The sequence below is a fragment of the Perissodus microlepis genome, chromosome 8 (assembly GCF_051167445.1).
Source record: "Perissodus microlepis isolate ML-2025 ecotype Zambia chromosome 8, ASM5116744v1, whole genome shotgun sequence".
In the NCBI taxonomy this organism is placed as follows: domain Eukaryota; kingdom Metazoa; phylum Chordata; class Actinopteri; order Cichliformes; family Cichlidae; genus Perissodus; species Perissodus microlepis.
Window position 1 is genome coordinate 22724543 of NC_140468.1, and position 25832 is coordinate 22750374.

The window sequence follows — 25832 nt, forward strand, 5'->3', positions numbered from 1 at the left end:
GACGGCCTGTGATCATTACGGTCGACATTAGCCGTGTCAGGATGAGTGCTCATTTAGAGACATCTCAGAGCAAAGTCTTGGCGATGGTCCCTCATTAGCCCTCATGCTATCTGTGTTAAGCACAGCCCTGATCTGAGAGCTTGCAACTGTGGAACACAGATCCATTAACATTAATGTGATAGGAAGCATTTAGCCTTTATAAAATACTACATTTTAGACACAAATTTGCTGAATCCTGTTGCTTTAACAAGCACTGAAGTGACTCTAGAACTGAACTGAAACCTTTGGCAAAGTCTACTGACTGGGGACAATTTAAAAAGGCACACACTTTTCATGAAGCTTACCGCCACTCTAACAGAGCTTCAGTAGTTCTCAGTTTTGAGAGCAGAACCTGCAGGAAGGGCAATCATCACAGCAGTACGCCATCAATCAGGCCTTTAAAGTAGAGCAGCTAGAGAGGCCACTGCATTTAAAAGAGTGCGAAAGTAAGAGGGAAAAGATTTTCTGCATTTCTAAAATATCTTGCAATGGTGATCTCATGTTTGATTGAGGGTTATTGGGGTAAGTTAAGGGCTTTAAATACCTGACACTGTGTCAACTACTAACACAACACAGTGTGTTTTCTAAAGAAAATACTTTGAAAAAGTATTTCTTTAAAGTACAGTACAGTAGTGTGTAAAAGTCTTGAGTTATCTTCCATTTCTTTAGGTTTTGGTGAGAAGCCTCTTTATTCTTCAGCCTAAACTCTGATAGGCAAGGCTTCTTGCCATTTCTTTGATTAGTCTTCAGGAAAAGTTCTCCAGGCTTCTTTAAGCTTGGATGACGGCTGCCTTTTGTTCCATTCTCTGTTAAGATGATCACACACAGCTTCAATGACACTCCAGGCTTTAGGGAGGCCAAACCATGACTCATAATGACCCATTGTGCATCCAGGTTCACCTTTACTGCATACTTTAATGCATGCTTTGACTGCTTTTAATGCATTGGCTCTGTGTTTGGGATCATTGTCATAATGGTAAATGGACTGATTCTTATATAGCGCTTTTCTAGTGCTCTCTTGGAGCACTCAAAGTGCTTTATACAACATTCACCCATTCATACCATTCACAAGAGCACTTTCTTCAATGCTTTTCAGTGTTAGCTAGGCGCTAACACTTACACACATTCATACTCTGATGGATGCATCGGAGAGCAACTTGGGGTTAGTATCTTGCCCAGGGATACTTGGCATGCAGACTGGGGGAGCCAGGGATCAAACTACTAACCTTCCAATCACTAACCTGCCTCCTGAGCTAGAAGAATGCCAATCAACATGGTGGATCGAAATCTGATTATACTTTCATGTGTTCATTATTCCATCAGTTTTGAAAATATCCCAAATACCACTCTCTTAAATTCAGTGACAGAGGATCCACCGTGTTTTACAAATGGCTGTAGACACTCACTGTTGTACTTCTCTTCTGATCTACTCCACACATGTCGATGATTTGATGATCATAAAACCTAATTTTTAGTCCAGTTCTTTAGTAATTTGGCACACCTAATTTTCCTTTGTTATCTTTCCTTAAGAAGGAAGGGCTGATTGAAAGTCTTCCACTGAGACTATTTTGAGGAGGTCGTGTGACATCTTTGCAAGATTTTTCTTATTCTGCTTCTTAAGAACATGACTTTCAGATACTATTCATCTGCTATAGATAGTTTTCAAAGTCACCACTTCTTCTATCTTCTACTTGTCTAGTGTGCACACATTTGTTAAGGAGACACGGTACACCATGCTGAGCTTTTGGCTAATATTTGTTTAAAGCCCTGCGTCAGATTGGCGACCTGTCCAGGATGTACCCCGGTCTCGCCCTATGGTAGCTGGGACCGCGACCCTGATGAGGTCAAGTGGAAGAAAATGGATGGAGTTCTTTTATTTTTATTTTTTTGTTTTCATTTTGTATTGATGCAGATTGATGCAACTACAGAAATGAGTCAAATGAAGTGTTTTTATGAAAGGCTGCTGGTAACAAATTGCCTAAAGATGCAATTCAAAACTGTTTTTTTACAGTTTTCTGTTATGTGTGGATACAACACTGGTTAATCCACTGTTGTATGCTCGAATGATTTATAGATTAGATTTATAAATTAGTGAACAATCAAGAGACAAAACAACAAAATACTCTGAAGACAGTCAGGTACACAGATTGGACTGAAAATGATTGAAAAAGCAAACAATGTTGAAAGAAAAACGTCAGCAAGCCTGAAGAACTACAGCTCCTTTCATTACTTTCAACTTCTTTTAAAAGAAAGTCTGTCTCCTTGGAAGCGAAGTATAATGAACGAGGGGAGATTTTGCACGGTATCCATATTGAAACTACAGCCAGGTTTTATATTTAAACAAATGTTTTGCCAATAACAAATGTTAAAAGCGTCAATTTCGTGACTTCAAGCTTGTCATCACACACAGCCAAAGAGGGAAAGCATAGCTGGGGAACACATTAGCCCAGGGAGACAAAGTAGAATTCCTGATGTAAAATGAAGTAATTACAGTTGGTTTATTTATGATGGCAGTTTATCCATCTCAGTCAATGTGTGCATTTATGTTTTTGCTACTGGGTTTTGTTATCTCTGTCTGTGGGCCTGATTGCAGTAACAAAGTTATGGCCATACTTTTGTCATCAGTCTGATAAAATCGCTCATTTATTATACACTAACACTTAACACAGAGAGTGACCAGTGTTACAGTTTGTTGAACCAGCTGAATAAAGCCAACAAGATCAACTTGTAGCTGCCTGCTGAAGCTTGTATTTGGCTATGGAGACGGAAAACTGTTGGGGGAAAAAAAACAGAAGGAAGAGGAACGAGAAGAGGCCGACAAAACTGGAGAGTGAGGGCGTCTGAGACGGTGCGGCAAAGACAGCTGAGCGGTGCGAGCGTGTGCTTTTATGATCGCTTACGATGACGGGGAGATTGAAATGGAGGAAGCGAGGAATGAATAAGAATGCGTTTAGCCTCTCGGCCGTACATTTGTCTGCGCTTCGGAGAGGAGAGCCGCTGAATTAAATCTCATCTCATGTCGGCGAGCAGAAGAGATGCAGGGAGTGGATGGGCTGCCCTGGCAACAGCACCCTCACAAAGCTCTGCTCCGTGTTACCCCCCCCACAACCGTCTCAACATATCCTGTTCTCCATATTCACCTGTCACATCATCACCTCTTCCTCATATTTCCTTTCTTCTTTTTTCTTTTGCATTTGCATTTTTATTTTTCTGATTTCCTGTCCTTTTCCTTCTCCTGCTTCCTCTACCTTCATTCTTCGAATTCACCCCTACTTTCTTTCACCAAATTTCCCATTTTTCTTTGTAACTCTTTTCTCACCTCTGCTTTTCTTTTCCCCCTTTTCCTCTCACTTCTGTCTAATCTTTCCCTTTTGTCTTCTCTCCTTTCTTAACCTCCTTTTATTCCATATTCTCTATTTTAACATCTTCTCTCCCTCCCTGCTTTTATCCCCTTGCTTTTCCGTCCTCTCCTCTCCACTTTCTTTTTTTTGCTCTTCGTTTCGTTTCGTTTCTTCTCTGCTGTTTTTCTGTGTTACCTCACCTTTCTTCCTTTCCTACTTCTATTATCCTTTCTCTTCAGTACTTTTCCTTTCCCTAATTTAATATCTTGTCCTTCCTCCTTTTCCTTGCTTCACATTTTCTTATTCCTTTACCTTCCTTTTCTTCCCTGCATTCTTTTTCATCTCCTATGTCCTGTTTCTGTGATTTCTTTTAATCGTGTCTTTTTCCTTTTTCCATAAATGTCCTCTTCTTGCTCATTTCCCTTTATTTCCTTTCTTGCCCCTAACCTTAATTTATTTGCTTTCCTTTTTCCTCCCTTTTATTTCCCTACTATCTTTACCTTTCCAACACTCCAGATCAGCACATGCGTTACCCACTAAGCCGACTTTAATATCTGAGACTATACACGAAGTAGATATCTCATATTGGAATGAAACTGCTGAATTTCAGAGTCAGTGGACAAGAAAATAAGATGACTTAGTTCTGATTCAATCTATTTGGAAACACTTTGCAAGCACATTATCTCCTCACTGCAGAAGATGAACAATGCCAGATAACGCGGATCCATTCTGCTGCACCTCACTCCGCTTGTTTCCCTCAGCACAGAAAACAAAGTGTTTTCTAGGCTTCTGCTTTTCACAGTGTGAACAGCGGCGCTCCTCCATTAGTGTTTGCTGGGTTAAAGCAGGTCTGTAAATTAATGGAAACGCCTCCACATAATATTGTTGTTTATCTTACATCTCAGATAATGTAAATGGGGGGAGCTGCAGAGACCAGATATGCTGGAAAGCAGCAGCTTGTTCCGGGATTCTTTTAAATGCGTTGTTTTTTAGACATTTTTAGAATTTATCTCAGTGTTTCAGTGTTCCTGCTCCCTGTCAGCTGCTATAGTTTTGTTTAAATAATGGTTGTGTTGCCTCATGATCTGCCACGCAAACAGGGATTTGCGCAGCATTAACGTCTGATGTTTTCTTCCCACACTCTGCATTAGTTGTCCTTATGTACTTGCTATAGAGTGTGTGGATGCTGTCCCTGAAATACCTGTTTAATATTTTCCAGTTACACTGCTTGTTTTTGTCTTCATAAAGGAAAGGATAAATGAGCGCCAGTAAAGGAAGTGTCTTGCTGCCATGCATATGTATGTTCCTTCTTTCACTTGGACATCTGGCAAAGAGTTCTTGGACAATTGTTAAACCACAGTTCACTTAAAAGCCTGCATTGCAAATGGGTGGTGTGGATTGTAAAGAGTGTTGGAAATTGCCAGGCAGTGAGTAAAGTCATCCATATGGATAGCATTAAGGCTCACAGTTAGGCCTGTGGCTGCTTTGATTGACGGTTGTGCTGACACTGGCTACTGTAGCTGATAGCTGGCTGCTAAGCTTCACCTGTGGTAAAGCTGACCTTCAGACGCAGACCACCCAAGAAGTCTGTGCTCCATTTTTTGGGGTGAAATTCTAGTATTTTCTTAACCTCTTAGCTGACAACCAGGGGCTTACCTGGCCCAGACTTATACTGGTACCATTACTTGATGAGCAAGTTAATCTGATAGACAGGCTAAAACATATATTTACCTGCAAATTAGCTATTTTTTGTGTGTTGGAGCCTGGTTTTACTTCCAGTTGTGGCATTGATACTCAGTTATTAGAAAATAATAACATCCCACAGATCAGTTATGCCATCAACACATCCTTTCTTTCTTCTCATCTCTGTGTTATGTTCATGGTGCAGATGTAAATAAAGGTTCAGTTGCAGTACTCAGCTACTAGCTGAACTGAGCTACAAAAGAGGAGTGTGCATAAAAGGAATAAGGTTTTTAAGTGGGTGGTAATTTCAAATGCCACTTTTCAAACAGCTCAACAAATCTCACCAAACACACAAACCATTTTTGCAGTTCCTCACAAACTCTGTCTGCTAGCTAATGTCAAGCTGACAGTGTTTCCCGGAGCGAGGAAAAAAAGCTCAGCGTGCAACACCCAGTAATGGAGAAAGATGTAAGAAAGACAAAGCAGGAGAGGGAGATGTCAGGATATTTTTAAAGGTAAGGACTGCTCTGCAAATGAAATTTTATGAAGTGGAAATTTGAATTTTAGAGTTTGTCAAGCAGATATTGGACAATGCACCACTATACACCCCATCTGCCACATTAACAACTGTTTTACACAGTCTAAAGTCTGAAGGTGATTGGAGGGTGGGGGTTTGTGTAGGCTGAGAGAGTTGAAATAGTATAAATGTGTGTATTTTTTTTATTCTACATGAAAAGTCTGAGAAACAAGGCCTTCAGACATCATTTCAAACCCTGTGAACATAATCATTGCCACATTTGGATAAGATTGCTGACCTCAGGAGTTATCACCTAAAGCTAAAACTAGCTAGCACGGTCAACAACATGCATTCATAATTCCTTGTAAAATTTAACACTAAATTTAGTAATTAAACATTGTATTAAATACTGGGTTTTTTTTGTTTTTTTTAAAGTAACCTTTTTATAATTTCTTTCTTAAAAAATTAGCTCAGTACAAAATCATTCGAGAACCTTTGGAGAAATATGTAAACAGAAACGAGCTGATTAAATCATTAACTTTTTACCTTCAGATTATTAAAAACTTAATTACTTCAAAACCTGCTTAATAAAATATGAGTGATAAATGAATGAAATCAACCAACCGATATAAGACATGATTTAAAATTAAAAGCTCAGTGCAGGTTAACTGACAGATAATGTTAGCTTAGTTCTGGTAACTGGTACAACTGGTTTTGGCCTCCCTCTACCGGTGTCAACTCATAAAATTGAGTTTAAGATAGATTAAAAACTAATTAATTCATTTTGTATTAAGTACAGGATATCATTCTTCCCACGTAACCCAACTCATGTAAACACACTGAACCCACAATATGTAAAAGCAAATACAAATTTAAACATGACAACTACTGACTCTTAGTAAGCCGTTGTTGTGCAAGTTCAATCACACACATATATAGGAACTCTGATGTCCTGGAAGTGAAGCACAATTACAACTTACACAGTTCATACATATCATATTGATTCAGGAACAGCCTTACCTGTAAGATCTTGCACCTCTCTGAGTCACAGTTGATGTCTTCACAGGGATGAAACATGCCCAGTGTCACACAGTTCAGCAGGATCACCAGCATGGACGCTCGCTCGAACCATGTGCAGAACAGTAGTTAAGGAATATAACACAGAGAGATGACAGCAGCTTACAGTGACAATCGGCAGAAAAATATGCATTTCTCAAGGCTTTCTCCAGTGACCTCATTATCCCAGCCTCATCTGATAAAGTGATGCATGTTTATCTCTTTATATCAAAAGCTGTTTCTGAGAGGAGAACAAGCCAAGAAGGAAAAATTGGGAAATAGGAAAGCTTGCTTGTAACTGTACAGAGTGTCAGTCACTGCTCTCATTTCTCTTAACCAAAGATCCGTTAGGAAGGCATGTTGGAAATTGTTCAGGGTGTTAGCGAGGGAGATGGATAGGCACTTTAGATGAGATCGTTTGAGGCGGAACAAAAGACGACAAAGGCAGATGCTGGAAGACTGGAAAGCTGACTAAAAGGAGGACGAAGTCTACAGTTAGTGAACGTGGCGACATCTTGATGCATAGCGCATGAATTTTATTGACTGTGGGGTCGAAGTGGGCAGACCTAATGTGGTTAGGCTAAATGCCAGCTAGAGCAATGTGACACCAATCAATGATGAGACTAAACACAGATTAGGGTAATACTGTTTCAATAAACACACACACACACACACACACACAAAATTACGCCGCATTTTTACTGAATGCATGCAAACAAACACACACCACTCGTATTATAGATGGCACTACACCTGCAGGCAGCACCCTGCATCCAGTCTGGCTAACAATGTTAGACAGAAAGAAAACAGTTTGTCATATGTGTGTGTGTCCAAGTGTGAGCATTTCACACATGTGAATAGAAGGAGTGGTGTGTAAAAGTGTGCATGCAGGCCGTGAGGACAAATGACTTGTCTGTATTTTATCGCATTAGTCGCCACTTGCTCGTTCATCCCACTGACCCATTATGAAGCTGGGTCAGCATGACCTGTCAATACAGAAAAGCAAGAGCAGGATGGATGACAATGGTGAAACAGAGAATTTTAAACAACCCTCTGTTGTGCTAGTCCAAATAAGCCTCCGCTGGCTTGATTGCTTTACACGAAGTAGAAAAGAATCTCAAATGTCTCAGCTAAGCAGTCTTGAATTCGTTCTTCTGGGCTGTGGCTCAGGTGGTAGCTGAAGTTTGTTGGATCAATCCTGGGCTCCTACAGTCCATGTGCTCAGGGATCGTTGGTCACGGTACTGAACCCAAAGTTACCCCCAATGCATCTGTTAGATGATGAGAACGTGTGTGGATGTTCCTGATTTCCTTTTTTTTTGTCACTCTTAAATGTTTCAGATACATAAAAATAAGAAATCAGGAATTTGACTGCCTCCATTAATTGACACTAAGTATTACCTATGCTACGCAGAAGCATTCAAGAATACAACAATCTTTGGTAGTTCCAAACAGTTCTTAACAGGAGTATTGATTGATGTAGGCTGGATATTTAAGTCTGTGTCCAAAGGAAGCCTCGGTAGCATCACTTGGATAATGATTGTTGCATCTGGAAGGCTGTGCCTGATTATGTCACACACTGGAGAATGCAGAGAAAGTTCTGAGTCCAAAGGGATGCAATTAAAAAGATCAGTCAGTACATGGAGCGGGATCATTAAGCAGGAAACAAAAGCTCAGCCACGAGGGCCTCTACTTTGAGAAGAGTGGCACTAAAAGTTTTAAAGAGTGCAAACTGGAATCGACACTATGGCAGCGCCAGCATGTCTTTGCAGTTAAGGAAGAAGAAGGCGGGGCTAATTAAAAATAATGAGCTCTACGGGCTTGTTTGTTTAAGCGACTGATATTAGCAGTCTTCACCAGCGCAAACCATTATCGCTAGGTTTCTCCATACATCCTCATAAAGCTCCTTCAAGCTCCAGACAAAACTAGCTAGAAACTTTATTATCTCATTGGCCAACAAATTACCATTATATATAAACGTTATGGAGAGAGGAGAATAGGAAATGTTTTGTTGTACAGCAGGTTTAAATGTAAATTGCATTAGTAACCTACGAAGAAGAAATACCTGCAGTGGGCAAATGATTTAGTGAAGCAAGTGACCAATTTCACCTGGTGATAGCCGGCAACCGCTCGCCAACCAATTGTGTAATACACATCATGTCCCACAACTGGAGATTACCAGCAGGTTGCAGACTGGTCTCTAGGGCCTGACGCCTAACTAAAAACAAACAAACAAAATGAGTGAACTAAATTTGAAACATGATTTAAAATTAGCATAAAAAAACGAAACCTAGACTCACTTCTTAATATCTACTCAGGCCAACAAAGGCTTGATTGTTTTACTACTGGACTATATTTCAAACTGCACTTCCTGGAAAGCATGTGCAGGGTTAGGAATCCCTCAACATCTCTGCAGGTTCTCCTGTGCTGTCAGGAAGCTTTTTATCAGCTAACTGTTTAATAAATAGTTATTTTAATTAATGGGTCCATTTTATCTGTGTTGCCCTTAACCATACACTAGCAATTTCAAGTCATCAAAACTTTGAGAAGCCCACGAATAAACAGAAACGAATCATTATAAGCTAATTTGTTAAAGTAGGGCTATCGAACTCATTTTTAAAGACAACAAAAACAAAACACTGATGAAACTTGGTTTTCCTTCCAGCTCAAATACAGGCAAATTTGGTCCTATTTGTGCAAAAATAATATAGCAAACTGATAATAAATTAATTTCCAAAAACCTTTGAAACAAAATAATAATGCTTCTGCATATGACAGGGAATGGTTAAAGATGCGTTTTTAAATATATCTATTAATAATGTGTGCTAATTAGCTTCTTCCAAATTTAGATAACTAAACATTGCTTTTCCAGTACAAGTTTAATCTACACCTGTAGAATACGCTGCTGCCTGTGCTGTAATTAAATCAGAAGTTGTCCTCATTAAGGAAATGTGTACAGGGAGTGCAGAATTATTAGGCAAGTTGTATTTTTGAGGAATAATTTTATTATTGAACAACAACCATGTTCTCAATGAACCCAAAAAACTCATTAATATCAAAGCTGAATGTTTTTGGAAGTAGTTTTTAGTTTGTTTTTAGTTTTAGCTATTTTAGGGGGATATCTGTGTGTGCAGGTGACTATTACTGTGCATAATTATTAGGCAACTTAACAAAAAACAAATATATACCCATTTCAATGATTTATTTTTACCTATGAAACAAATATAACATCTCCACATTCACAAATATACATTTCTGACATTCAAAAACAAAACAAAAACAAATCAGCGACCAATATAGCCACCTTTCTTTGCAAGGACACTCAAAAGCCTGCCATCCATGGATTCTGTCAGTGTTTTGATCTGTTCACCATCAACATTGCGTGCAGCAGCAACCACAGCCTCCCAGACACTGTTCAGAGAGGTGTACTGTTTTCCCTCCTTGTAAATCTCACATTTGATGATGGACCACAGGTTCTCAATGGGGTTCAGATCAGGTGAACAAGGAGGCCATGTCATTAGTTTTTCTTCTTTTATACCCTTTCTTGCCAGCCACGCTGTGGAGTACTTGGACGCGTGTGATGGAGCATTGTCCTGCATGAAAATCATGTTTTTCTTGAAGGATGCAGACTTCTTCCTGTACCACTGCTTGAAGAAGGTGTCTTCCAGAAACTGGCAGTAGGACTGGGAGTTGAGCTTGACTCCATCCTCAACCCGAAAAGGCCCCACAAGCTCATCTTTGATGATACCAGCCCAAACCAGTACTCCACCTCCACCTTGCTGGCGTCTGAGTCGGACTGGAGCTCTCTGCCCTTTACCAATCCAGCCACGGGCCCATCCATCTGGCCCATCAAGACTCACTCTCATTTCATCAGTCCATAAAACCTTAGAAAAATCAGTCTTGAGATATTTCTTGGCCCAGTCTTGACGTTTCAGCTTGTGTGTCTTGTTCAGTGGTGGTCGTCTTTCAGCCTTTCTTACCTTGGCCATGTCTCTGAGTATTGCACACCTTGTGCTTTTGGGCACTCCAGTGATGTTGCAGCTCTGAAATATGGCCAAACTGGTGGCAAGTGGCATCTTGGCAGCTGCACGCTTGACTTTGCTCAGTTCATGGGCAGTTATTTTGCGCCTTGGTTTTTCCACACGCTTCTTGCGACCCTGTTGACTATTTTGAATGAAACGCTTGATTGTTCGATGATCACGCTTCAGAAGCTTTGCAATTTTGAGACTGCTGCATCCCTCTGCAAGATATCTCACTATTTTTGACTTTTCTGAGCCTGTCAAGTCCTTCTTTTGACCCATTTTGCCAAAGGAAAGGAAGTTGCCTAATAATTATGCACACCTGATATAGGGTGTTGATGTCATTAGACCACACCCCTTCTCATTACAGAGATGCACATCACCTAATATGCTTAATTGGTAGTAGGCTTTCGAGCCTATACAGCTTGGAGTAAGACAACATGCATGAAGAGGATGATGTGGACAAAATACTCATTTGCCTAATAATTCTGCACTCCCTGTATATACTAGATAGGTCAGCAAGAAAACATTCATAAAGGAAGCAAACGTACTCTGCCAAAGGACATAAAACAGGGAACTGTATGCACTTTGCATGAATCTATAGTACAGTACGAAGAAAGGCAGGTCTACATGCATCTCTGCAGAATTACTATGTGATAATCAATCTCTCCCTGGCCCTGCCCTTTTCCCTCTCAGCCTCCTACGCTTTCACCAGAAATGATCTCTTCTGCAATAATATGAAGATGTGTCAAATTAGTGAGTTCTGACAGGCCACTTATTTTTGAAGCTCTGTGAGCCATCTTCAGTTGGGATGTGAAGAGTATGATTTATATTAAACACTTACATGGTGTAAAAAACAGAAAATTTGAAAATTTACACATGAACCTTTGGAAGCAAGGAATAAGAACTAAGAGCAAGAACAACTAGCAATGCTTTTGTAGGCCCAGGCTGAAGATTAATACCCAGACAGATACCCAAGACCTTAGGCAATCTGATGCTCCCCTTTGCTGGTTGGTAGCTACACTAGCTACAAATCAATGGATGGATATTTTTATAGATCCTTAGTGGCTCACGCTATAGGTGGTTCAATGGAGACTTTATATTATCTGTTATTTAGCAAGGCTGCAATTTTGCTGCAGTTTTAAATCAATACAGAGGAAGGTTGAGGTTTGGAGAGTTAGAGCTGGTTACATAGTTAAACCCTTTAAACACCCTGTCTCAATCAAATAGCATTGTTCGTTCCAGTTGGTAGCAGCTTTGATTGTTCACCTTAAACAGTTATTTCCCCTGTTATGTTACCAAATTTCAGGGATTCGCGGCATTTATGTGTATATGCCGATATGAAACCACCAACCAAACCAACATAAACGGACATTTAAAAGAAGGTACTCAAAAAAACATGTATAATAATTTTTTAAAAAAACAATGCAAGCTTGTATTTTGTGTTTTTATTAAACAACTTAGTTGGTGCTTCTGCAATGTTTAATGGTTCACTTAACTAGTGAAAGGAGTCAGTGCCAGTAATAACCTCATTACAAAATAATTACCATCTGACTCTGTAGCTCAAATATACAGCATCTTTCAGCCTCTTTAGCAAGTAAATAAGTAGTTCTGCTAAGACGCACTCTGTGCTACATGGTCTACAACTGTGTAACCGACAACCTTAGTTAGCATCCCCAATTAGCAGCTTTTCCTCTGGAGTTAGACAGGAAAAACAGGCTAGCTCCCACTGGCTAGTCTGCTGACTAAGCCTCTGGGGGCGTATAATGGATATTCACTGAAAGACACAGAACACCTGTTCTGTGAGTTTGTGTCTGAGTGTTTAGCGGTTTGTTTGTAGCTAGCCTTGGTCTACTACAGCCAGCAGCTTTTGGTGTCTGACAGTAGCTAATGTTAGCAAGCGCTGAATAAATGCTTTAGGCACTGCTACTGCTAGCCTATATACGCTATATATTATAATTGCTTATTATCCTCTGATTACAACTTGCTCCAACAGAGTACACACTTAATTTTATAGACTATAAGTCAAATTGTCACTGTAAAATATATAGAAAAGTCTTTAAATGCATGTGCTTTTTCCTCCTTTAAAGGACAAAGGATTATAAATATAATAATTTTATAGTTAATAACAACTCAAAATTCAGGGAAACCTTTTGAAAGGTGAAGATGTAAAGGGCAGGTTTTACTGATGCATACAAAATATTGTTTACTAGAGGTCTTACAAGAGGATGAGGTGGATTTATTACATTAATGCCATTTAGCCTGGAGAAATAGTTTGCTGCTTTATAAGAAAGCCCTCCGCAAAGCCAGAACATCTTACTATTCATCACTGATTGAAGAAAATAAGAACAACCCCAGGTTTCTCTTCAGCACTGTAGCCAGGCTGACAAAGAGTCAGAGCTCTGTTGAGCCAACCATCCCTTTAACGTTAACTAGTAATGACTTCATGAACTTCTTCACAAATAAAATTTTTATCATTAGAGAAAAGATTACCAGTAATCATCCCACAGATGTAATATTATCTACAGCTACTCTTAGTACCATTGATGTTAAGTTAGACTCTTTTTCTCCAATTGATCTTTCTGAGTTAACTTCAATAATTACTTCCTCCAAACCATCAACGTGTCTTTTAGACCCCATTCCTACAAAACTGCTCAAAGAAGTCCTGCCATTGATTAATTCTTCGATCTTAAATATGATCAACCTATCTCTAATGGTCGGCTATGTACCACAGGCCTTCAAGCTGGCTGTGGTTAAACCTTTACTCAAAAAGCCATCTCTAGACCCAGCAGTCTTAGCTAATTATAGGCCAATCTCCAACCTTCCTTTCATATCAAAAATCCTTGAAAGAGTAGTTGTCAAACAGCTAACAGATCATCTGCAGAGGAATGGTTTATTTGAAGAGTTTCAGTCAGGTTTCAGAGCTCATCACAGCACAGAAACAGCTTTAGTGAAGGTTACAAATGATCTTCTTATGGCCTCTGACAGTGGACTCATCTCTGTGCTTGTCCTGCTAGACCTCAGTGCAGCGTTCGATACTGTCGACCATAATATCCTATTAGAGCGATTAGAACATGCTGTAGGTATTACAGGTACTGCACTGCAGTGGTTTGTATCATATCTATCTAATAGACTCCAATTTGTGCATGTAAATGGAGAGTCCTCTTCACACACTGAGGTTAATTATGGAGTTCCACAGGGTTCAGTGCTAGGACCAATTCTGTTTACATTATACATGCTTCCCTTAGGCAGCATCATTAGAAGACATAGCATACATTTTCACTGCTATGCAGATGACACCCAGCTCTATCTGTCCATGAAGCCAGATAACACACACCAATTAGTTAAACTGCAGGAATGTCTTAAAGACATAAAGACCTGGATGGCCGCTAACTTTCTGCTTCTTAATTCAGATAAAACTGAGGTTATTGTACTCGGCCCTGAAAATCTTAGAAATATGGTATCTAACCAGATTCTTACTCTGGATGGCATTACCTTGGCCTCCAGTAACGCTGTGAGGAACCTTGGAGTCATTTTTGACCAGGACATGTCCTTCAACGCACATATTAAACAAATATGTAAGACTGCTTTCTTCCATTTGCGCAACATCTCTAAAATTAGAAATATCCTGTCTCAGAGTGACGCTGAAAAACTAGTTCATGCATTTATTACTTCCAGGCTGGACTACTGTAATTCATTATTATTAGGATGTCCAAAAAACTCACTGAAAAGCCTTCAGCTAATCCAAAATGCTGCAGCAAGAGTACTGACAGGGACTAGAAGGAGAGAGCATATTTCTCCTGTTTTGGCTTCCCTTCATTGGCTTCCTGTTAAATCCAGAATTGAATTCAAAATCCTGCTCCTCACATACAAGGTCTTAAATAATCAGGCCCCATCTTATCTTAATGACCTTGTAGTACCATATCACCCTATTAGAGCACTTCGCTCTCGCTCTGCAGGCCTACTTGTTGTTCCTAGAGTATTTAAAAGTAGAATGGGAGGCAGAGCCTTCAGTTTTCAGGCCCCTCTTCTGTGGAACCAGCTTCCAGTTTGGATTCGGGAGACAGAAACTATCTCTACTTTTAAGATTAGGCTTAAAACTTTGCTTTTTGCTAAAGCATATAGTTAGGGCTGGACCAGGTGACCCTGAATCCTCCCTTAGTTATGCTGCAATAGACGTAGGCTGCCGGGGGATTCCCAAGATGCATTGAGTTTTTCCTTTCCAGTCACCTTTCTCACTCACTATGTATTAATAGACCTCTCTGCATTGAATCATATCTGTTATTAACCTCTGTCTCTCTTCCACAGCATGTCTTTTATCCTGTCTTCCTTCTCTCACCCCAACCGGTCGCAGCAGATGGCCGCCCCTCCCTGAGCCTGGTTCTGCCGGAGGTTTCTTCCTGTTAAAAGGGAGTTTTTCCTTCCCACTGTCGCCAAAGTGCTTGCTCATAGGGGGTCATATGATTGTTGGGTTTTTCTCTGTATCTATGAAGCGCCTTGAGGCGACTTTTGTTGTGATTTGGCGCTATATAAATAAAATTGAATTGAATTGAATTGAATTGAATTGAATTGAATTGAATTGAATTACAGGGAGGCATAAAGAAAAGGCAGAGGAGGGGGTTTATGTAGTGAGATAGAGACAAAGCAAAACATTAAATATGAATAATCTGACTAATGCAATCAATAACTCTTCCTCTTCTGCCCTTGTTCTCTTCCTCTGACTCTCCAGCTGCTAGGCTATAATTAAACAATAGGGGCAGAAAGTTTGCAATGTACTGCCTTTATTGTGAAACCACACACACACACACACACACACACACACACACACACACCTTCATGGTGTCAGCATATAAACAAGCGGTGACACCCTGAGGGATGGATTCAATTAGAGGAAAGATACACGGGGATATGCTCTGTCAAAACTCTGAAAGCAAGGAGCACACATGCTCTACACCACAGGCACACACATGAAAACACACACAACAACAGTTTTATGTGAGAGGCAACATAATCAAACTCATCAGCACCAAGTATTCTGCTCTCTTGGGTTCTTCAATGCCTTTCTTCTTTCTTACACATGCAAACACAGCGTGCATGCTCCCCCCTTTCCCTCTTTAGTTAAGTTCTTCTTGACTAGTGGAGAAAAAAAAAACAATATGCAAGTGTTGTGTCTTCCCCTGTCTCGCTACATCACTCAGCTGACTCTGTGCCCTAATAATCTCACGCAGAAATCAATGTATGTACATATGAACTTTACATCTGTGCGTGTATGTTAGCAGAAATAAGTTAGAAAAATTTTAAAAAAGAGCAAAGTTTGTTGCAAAAGAGAGAGAAGAAAAAGTTTCTACCCTTCTCATCAATTTCCTTCCACCTGTTATTTCTTTCATGAGAGTAGGGAAATGAATCCTCAGCAGGATGAGATAAGGTGCACACATGCACTCTGAGAGCGATCGATATAGACGAGACTCTCTGAATAGATATTATTCATTGTGTTTACTATCCATCTCTGCCTTGCCCATCTCCACACATACCGGTTGGCCTTGGCTCTTCGTATGTTCTCTCCAAATCTATATCTTTCACTCTGGGAATTCTTGGCACGATACTACAGTTGGGTGAAACAGCTATATAATAAAAGATGCATGTGCAAATACTGAACGTGCTATACCTTATCTTACACAACTTAAATATATTCAGACATAAAAGGAGGATAGATTGAGATCACTCATGTTAGTGTTTTCACATTAACTTTCCAGGTTTTCCAGACTGAAAAGGTAAAAAAAGGCTTGGGTTTAATGTATGCAATTTATGGACATAATTTCAGATAAAAGCTATGGAAAAAGCAGGACACAACACACACGGATCGATTGATAGATAGATGATTTTAATAAATTTTAAGCTGCTTAAAGGTTAAAAATAAGATGTGGAAGTTGATGTGTAGAGGCTAAAAGACTAAAAAGAGTGCATGCAAATAAATCTGGTAGGCCACGGAGTCAAGCTCATCTGCCAATCCCAGCAGATCCACTGATCACAGTGTTAACAAACATTACCTTAAGAATCAGCAGATGCCTGTTAGCACGTTTCCTTTGGGCTGATAAGACCTTTACACGTCCTGCTTCTTCTGCAATGGCCTCTTTGTGCCTCTTTGATCATAGTCTTTGATCAATGAGCTTTGATCAGTGGTTGTTGATCAATGGTCATGAGAAGTTGCATATTAATGATCAAGGAACTGACTTCCCAGCCCATTGTTCATTCAGTGGTGCTGGTTTCAGTCATTGTGCAAATGTACTGTTCATAAGATTGGGGAAACCTGCAGTCAGCTGAGACTGAGTGACGAAACGTTTCTCCCACTGAAAACCTACGTCCAGAGGAACAGAATGAACTTTTGGGGATGCCTGCGGTGTTCTCTGAGAGGCTTCTGATTTCTTCATGCATGTGCATGGTAGGAGAAGGATGTGGACCACCCTGCACAAAACGTTTTATATATGTACATAGTTTGGGGAGACTGTAGCCAGAACAAAGCAAATCTGCCACACCTAAATGCCTTCAGATGGAATGGCAGTCCTATTTTGACTGAAGTGGTCGTGACTAGAAAAAAATGAGCCTAACAAATTTGCTGGTGTTGCAAAGACAGGAAGTGAAGTGTTTTGTTACAAAGTGAACATAAAAGGCAAAAAGCAAGCAATTTGAGCAAAATTCATGAGAAATCAGAAAAAGAGAATACACTAACACATCTAGCTAAACAATAAATTAAGAATCATGAACTAGATTCTGTTCCTTTGACTTCCTTATGTAATTTTAGCCTTGCCCTTTTCTTTATAAGATTATCGCTATAATAGTACAACTCTCAGACAATACATATGTTAACAATAGGTTGCACCAATCTCCCACCAATCACCAATACTCAATGGAAGCTAAAACAGCTTGAATATTGCTTACTTTGTACATTGTAGAACTGGGACGATTTGCTTGATGCAACATAGTGAAATTCAGGCTTCACAACTCTCCATTATGCTCATGAAAGGAATTCAGATCAAAGTCAAGAGTGGCTCTGAAAGAGGATGTGAAAAGCCACATCGCCTTGATTAAAACTCACTCTTCCCTGAAGTTCAAGTACGGCAAAGGCCAAGCCCGACATCAGCAAGGTGTTAGGCACAGGAAGCAGCTGAGAGACGGAGCGGGAGCTGGGCCAATGCAGTGACATTCAGCTGAACATGTGCATGCGTTCCTTCATTAAAAGGTTCCAGCGAGGTGCAAGAAAAGGCAGTCGGGATGGAAACAGCAGGAGAAAGTAGAAAGGAAAGGAAGCAGATAAGGAAGGTGAACATGAGAAACGGGGCTAAAGAAAGGGAAAGGAGCCAGGTGAGAAAAGAAAGCCAGATACTGCTTTGAAATAAGGCTCGATTTATTCTGTACTTGGAAGAGGAGGAATAACAGAGTTGAAGGAGATGATAAGAAATGGGGAGTCTACCATCTAGATTTGTGGACTGTTATCCACCCATCCCTGACATGCATATCTTTATGTCAAGTACAAGAGGATATTCAGAGCCATGAGGAAATAATACCACAGGACTGAAGGATGCAATTATTATTACTGACATGACCACTATCATGAAACAGAGGCAAATTAATCAACTCTTATATGTCGCGGATCCCTGAAGGCGAACATGAGCTCTTGGACTCTTATTAATGTGAATCTAAATGCTACAAAGACAGAACAAACCAGCAGCTGGGCAAAAGCAGATTAACTTCCTGGGAACCCCAAACCTGATCGTGGTAGTGATGGTCCCCCCCCCTTTACAATAGGACTCCTGTTGTGAAACCTCAATTGAGGATTTATCTCAGATTTTAACAACGAACTCATGAACTCTACAAATCTAAAAGTTTAAATTCAGCCAAACTTAGTTGGAACGAGGTGAGAAAATAGAAACTTTTCATGTCTGACAGGAAATCACCAGGGAGATGATTATAAAATGGCCGCTGTGAAGAGAAATGCTGACATTAAAATCGCTCTCTCCTTCCTTGGTTTTGCTTAACTTCAGTGGCCTCGCTATATTACGAAACCATTTTCGCCTTTACCAATCATGACAACCAGCCTTGTTTTTGTCTTTGTCTCCTCAGGGTTGCAATGCCTTTCCTTCCAAGAGTAAACTTTACAAAGCCGGCACATGTGAATGTGCACAAAGCAGGAAGGAAGGTATCTAAGCGTGAAAAGTGAGGTTCATCTGTGTTCAGAGACAGCCGCTGTTACTGCCTCACCTTTTCTGCTCGTCTCCCATCAATCCCCCTTTCTTCAAATGCGTCAAAGCTTCTTTTTCTTTCTCTGTGATCACTTTTTCCCCCCTTTCCTGTCTGCACTCCCTTACCCCAGCTTTTTTCAGGGAGGAGACTGACAAAAATAAAACCTTTTTTTGGAAAAAAGAGTGCTGAACATGTGAGAATAAAAAAAGAGAGAACTGAAAGTGAAAGGATGTTCATGAAATATTGAGGGTGACTGCTGCAGCCCTTTGTAATTCACAATCCGTCATTGTGCATAAATATGTGCATGCATGCTCACGGATATGCATGCATTTATACATCTTTATTTATTTGTCTTCCTTTGCAAGATCCTCATGAAAAATGCCACTTTGTGAGAAAAATCGATGACAGTTCTTTGGCTGTCTTCCTGTTCCACATCTGAGCACGGGAATGTTAATGTAGTGGTGTATCTGCAAAAGCCTTTGTCTTATATGAAAATCTGAGATTATAGTTTCCTTAAAGAAGGAATCTAGAAGTGGTGGTCCAGTAGTACACTGCACAGCATCTAAGACAAGCAGCTAAACAGGACAGGTGTTTTAGAGAGAAGTCTTGGATTTGCCATTTGTATTTTTAAGGTTCAGAAAAGATCAGGCAGAAAAATGTCGTGTTAAAAGTTGGAGAAAATTCATGGTCATGAATAAAAATTACCAACAGTTATTGATCTGTAGAGGCAGAGATGATCAAAGATCCAGATTTTGGAGAATAATAATGATTGCTGGCTTCTTTGAAGTTTCAACAATTTCAACTACAAGTTTAGTATTAGCACCTTAGGATGTATTCCAAGATAGCAGTTTTTGCTGCCTGGAAAGGGTAGTTAAAAATTCCATGCTAAGCATAAGTTATAAGGTAAGACGCGATTCATCGAACTGTGAAAGGCCTGAATAAAACAATATCTTGAAACATTGGAACAGCTGTTTTCAACTTAGCCTCCATCTTAGAAAAAACAGGCAGCTAGTCTCTAAGAAATAAAAGAAGTGTCCACAGAAAAAACAAAGAAGATTTGGTTCTATCTAGAGCTGGGCGATATAAGATTTTTTCATATCACGATATGTTTTTTTCATTTCAGGCGATAACGATATATATCACGATATAAGCCAAATAACTATATTTGTAAGATTTAAATGTAAATAAAAGTAAAATGTGAAAATAATCAGCAGCTTGTTTTGATTTAAATATTTATTTCCCATAATAAGTTCAACAAGGTAGATGTACTTAAGGAACATGAGACTTTTTCAGATAAATAAAGGTAAATATTGCAAACTACACAAAAGGCAGCCGCTAAAGCGTTTAAGTTTCAAAATAGAACAAACAAAACAGGCTACTAAATTGTCAATTCCACTTAGAAACAAAATATTAATTCTAAAAATAAATCTTAGTTTGTTTTACAGAAGAACAGACAAATTGACTAACTTTTGTCAATATCAAATAAACTGAGAACTAAAAGGAAATTCTCAATCTCTCCTTGTTGTATAGCTTAGCTTTTCAAACAGTTTTAACAGTTACTTTAGTCTGACAAAAGCCGAATGACGAATTAGCGCTTCCAGTCAGAGATTGAGCATGCACCGGTTTATTGTATTTCCAGACTTGCTTTCGGCACAATTTACAGTGCGCGCTACTCTGTTTTTTTGTCAGACTTGAAATAGCCGAAATACCTTCACACTACGGAACTTCTATGGCTCTTCCGTTCGACAATCTCTCCGGCATTGGAACCATCATCTGTTTTCTCTTCGGTAACCTTCGGTCACACTCTCGGTTGATTTTTCTCTAGTCGGCACACTCATTTCCTCCATTACCCAGGCGGCACGGCGGCTGGCTGCTTCCCAAACAAATACACATGTGCGGCTTGGCACTTGTGCTGTACGTAACAAGTCACGTGACGTGACGCTGCGGCTGTGATTGGTTCGGCTCTGCGCTACTTAATTTGGATTGGCTGTTCTTTTTTCTTTTTTTTTTAAGAGGACAAGAGCGGTGAGGCCTATCGCAATAGTTTAATTTTTCTATCGAGAAAAAGTTATTTCGCAATAAATATCGTTATCGTTCTATCGCCCAGCTCTAGTTCTATCCATCCATCCATTCGCCTCCGCTTGTCAGGGTCACGGGGGGCGCTGGAGCCTATCCCAGTTGTCTTAGGGCGAGAGGCAGGGTACACCCTGGACACTTCCCCAGTCTGTCCCCGGGCTAACACATAAACAGAGAAAACCATTCACACCTATGGGCAATTGTTTCCAATTAACCTATCCACATTAACTGCATGTCTTTGGACTGTGGGAGGAAGCTGGAGTACACGGAGAACGCACACAAACGCCACACAGAAAGACCCTGGCCTGCCGGTGGAATTGAACACAGGACCTTCTTGCTGTGAGGCAACAGTGCTAACCACCGTGCCACCACAGATTTGTTTTTAAAAGCTAACCAAATAAGGGTTGTAGAGTTAAGAGGTTTGTAGAAAGGACGGGTACATTTTGCAGTTTTATTTGCTTAACTTATGAGTAGAAATTATACCAGAGGGTCATCTATATCACTGGCACCTGGGAGTTTTCACCATAGTGATCAACTTCGATGTCTGATTCAAAACACCACCATACTTTAAACCTCCACCTCTTGCACCTCCAAGGAATTGTAGTGTCCACCATGAACCATTCCAAATCGAGCCCTTCATTCAAGAGTGCTATTTGGATAATAGCATTATGTCAAAGCTTTTGATGTGCCACAGTGGTGCACAAGTTTTCCTTTGGCAGTGTGTGTAATGCATGGGATTCTGGCAAGTGGGCACAGGTCTGCCACTCCTAACTCCACTCTTTTTGAGCCCCTATCACTACACTTCCGATATCCTAATGCAAAGCCTGTTATTGGGGGCTGGCATCGGAGAAGAACAGTCATAGAGGACTTTCTGGAATGACAATATATTCTACTTTCATTCTGAATTGTTTTCAGGCTGTCAGCGCTGCCCTTTGAAGAGGTTGTGGTCATCTGAAATACTTCCATGAGATCGGGTTACAGGTGGGGAAAGTTAATTAACAACCTGTCTCAGTGATGAGTAACTGCAATCATTTGACGCTGCAGGTTAGTGCAGGTTGCTTTTAATAAATGCATTTTTTTTAAATTTGTCAGTTTTGCTGAACTGTTCCAATGTCTCCAAAACCCAGAAAGACAAAAAGTTAGACAAAACAAATCATAGGAGGTCATAAAATACTTTGCTCTGCTGCATGCTGTCAACATGTTTTTCTGAGTTATTAGTTAAAATGAGCACTGTGCTCGTAAATGTGTTGCTTCGGGCATGACTCCTAGCGAAAGGCTAATGTGTTAAAGAGTAGCGTCCCGGCTCACAGTGTGGAAAATCCTGCTTGTGGAAAATCCTGCTAGTGTAACACTGCGGATCCCAACCGCTTGCTGACAAGCTTTATCAGTAGCCTGAGTCAGGAGGTTAAGAGAAATAGGAGCATATTGTTGCACTGGCTGTATCAGCGGCTACCACGGGTTGTAAAAGAGCTCAGAGAGAAGGATGGATGGGGGGGATAGGATGGATTTCTGGGGTTGGGTTGTAACAAAAAAAGTGGAGAATGAAAGAAAGTGTACATGGGGCCAAACGCAAAAGACTAAGAAAGAAGAAGGAGACAGCGAGGAAGTCGGGGCCAAACTTATCAGTTTAATGTCCCTACAAAGCATTTTGCCGCAGCACCTCAGCAATCATTTGTGTGCGCAGGGGAGAGTCGAGGGCTTGATAGCTGACCAAACGATTTCCCATGAGGGAATATGGGTGACAGCAAACAACATGAAACTTTTAGTAGCTTACATTATTGATAAATTCATCCCTCGCTCCAACTTGCTGTCTATTTAAATCCGCTGCAACTTTCTTCCGAGCTCCTCGCTCATGAATATGGATGCGTTCAGTACACCAACTATTATACTGAGACAATGCAGACTCAATTTTGATGTGAGAGTGGTGAAAGAAAAGGCTGACTTCACTATCTGGTTGCCTCGTTAAGATCCGCACCAAAACCAGCTCGTCTTCCAAAATGTCCCCTTGTGGATATGCACAGCATCATTTAAGCTGCAGTCAGCCTGTTACATGTGAGTTTTACATTGAAAATGCGGGGGTATAGGGTTTCTATTAAGCTCGCAGCACAAGCAGTTCCTCCACATGCACACACACAGACACACACATATATAACTCTCATCAGCCAGGAAACACCCCTGTATCTTGCCACTGCGGACTGCGAGTTGCTTAGCAACGCAGGCTTTCATTGGGAAGTATTGTGAAGTCACATCTCTATTGCTGTGGTATCTGTAGCTGAGGCGATGGGCAGAGTTGTCGCAGCTACCGAGCAGAACTTTGAGGGAGGTGTTGGAAAGTCTGAGATATCTAACATTTTTTTTTAGCAACATCTTCAATTACCATCTAGAAAATGAACTATGCTCCATTCCTTTTTAACCTTAACTATCTGTCAAGGCTGGTTTATTGCATTTGTCATATAACTGAATTTATAGATGATCTACTTGGTAAATCTAGTCATTCATGGTTATTTCGTTTTTGTGCATCCGGCCATAACTACCACACAGAGAAGAAAAATATTAGTCTTCTATCCAATTAAATAAAAGTAAGCAAATGTTTTTTTAGAGTCAAGAAAGAGAGAATAAAAGGAGTGGGAGAGAGATTTTACACTACTATAGCAGCTGCCTTGGTGACGCAATGGGAGGAAATATCAATATCTTCACTACAGTCAGGGTGCAGGCAGAAGAAAAGACTACACTGTACTACAGCACATCTCAGGTTGGAACAGTATTTTGTTCCACTGCTGCTTCAGATATGCTAATTTTTGCAGTATACTTTTATGATGTCCATTATTTGCTCAGTCAAAGGTTGGGTTTTTTTTCACCCACACATCTAAGATTGTCAAACCAGCAGTTATCCAAAGGCAGAGTAACCTCTCGTGTGCCACTTATGTAACAGGGAATCTCTAATGCCGAGTGTAATCGCCATCCTCGGCGGCGATTACGCCACTTTGCTGTTCACGCTTGGAGTAATGCAGAGGGATTATGCTATTGAGTTCACCAGTGTGAGTAAGCACAAGGTGAGAGCAATATAGTTAAATCATCAATCTCTTAGAATCTTCCAGGCAACTGGAAGAGGAAGACATTCAGAGAAAACCACCTACTGCCACATAAAATATATGGATAGTTAGACTGAACCCTAAACTGGAGTGACAGAGTTTTTGTTGTTGTTGTTTTTTACTAAAATATCCTGTTTGCTGATTTATACTCTGGACAATCTGGACATCATAACAATACAACAGCTCTGTGTTAGAGTCACACCCGTGCAATTGAGAATTAACAAATAACCTAACAGGCACAGGCACAACATCCAAACTCCTCGGAGAAAAGTGCCAACCACCCGAGGGTTCGGTCGGCAATGACAGCGCCATAATGATTTTTCTAATATATGTAACAGATTTAGTGAGAGTTTACTTCACCAGTTCACTTATCAGTTGTTCTCACCAAGATATTGCTTTCCACCTTACTACACTAAGGTCAGCTTCCTAGGCCAGTGTTTCCCAACCACTGTGCCGCGGCACATAGGTGTGCCGTGAGAAATGTTCAGGTGTGCTGTCAAAGATTATCTGGTTCCACCTGATTAGTACTCTAAGCGATCTGGGTGAGTAAGAACAATTACAATCTCTTCCACTAGGGGGCAGTAGTAGCGGTTCTAATTAAATGGGTTGCCGACTGCCAGTCAAACAGAAGAAGATGAAGAAGAAATTACATCATAGTCATGCTGTGAGCAGCGTGTAATAGCAATAGAAAAATATTTGAAAAGAAAAAGTAGACAATCTGAACTGCGTCCTGGAGAAAATTCCAACCCAGATGAAGGCCCTAGCATGAGTAGTGGTCAAAATAATCAAAAAAGGTATACTGGGGACAAACCGAGCTAATTCCACTCTGCCTGGAGCGCGGGGAAAAATTATCAATATGCTTTTCGTGACATTTTTGTTTGGTGGTGTGCCGTGTGATTTTTCAAATGTGAAATATGTGCCATAGCTTCAAAAGGTTGGGAGACACTGATCTAGGCTCTCAGAGATCAAATGTCCAAGGTTTAGGGTTAGGGGTTAGGGTTCTTCATACAAAGATAAGACAAGGTTTTCAGTCCTTTCTTAGCCCACCATTACATCCATAACAAAATAATAAACTAAATTTACAGGAACGTATTATAACTTTCTATATAGGAAGCAAACTGTATAATTTAGTCAAACAATTTAACAAAAGAAGAAACTCATTCATATGACTGCAATGATCCTTTGATGGGAAAGTGACAGAAAACAACAATATAGTCAAATCTATTAAAGCACAAGTAAAATAGACACCACACTTTACAACTCCCACATGCATGCACACACACCCAGACAGAAACACCTGCGGTCAGTAAGCGCCCTCCAGACTATGAACTAGCAGATGTGTGTCTATCGGGTAAGATGCAGCACCATCTCTGTCATTCTAACTGACATGATGCACTGGCTCATTCGCGAGTACAGTATGTGTGTGAGTATGAGTGAAGGCAAAAGCTTTCGCACACCAGGGGAACAGAAAGCACATATACAGAGAGTATATACATTTGTTTGAAGGCAGAGTGACCTACAGAAAGCAGAGAGCACACACATACGCACACGCACGCACACACACACACACACACACACACACACACACACACACACACACACACACACAGAGGTGCATCCTTTCCCAGTCCTTGGGCTTAAAGAATAGCTGCAGTTCCTTGAGTCACCACTTGAGACTGGTTTCAAAAACAAGCCTTTCTTTATAGGTATGTTTTCATGCGTTTCATGTTGTTTGAAAAGTAAAAATGTTTGGTCTCTGTCACTAATTTACC

The 25832-nt window shown here is 40.3% G+C and overlaps 1 protein-coding gene across 1 annotated transcript in view; it reads right to left on the bottom strand.

The window, feature by feature from the left end:
- cacna1g (calcium channel, voltage-dependent, T type, alpha 1G subunit) overlaps nt 1–25832 on the bottom strand; it is a 310938-nt gene that overhangs the window by 197114 nt on the left and 87992 nt on the right. Inside the window, exon 3 of the mRNA XM_084938287.1 lies at nt 6601–6710. Within this exon, the coding sequence (XP_084794413.1) occupies nt 6601–6710 (110 nt within the window). The remainder of the gene's footprint in view (nt 1–6600; nt 6711–25832) is intronic.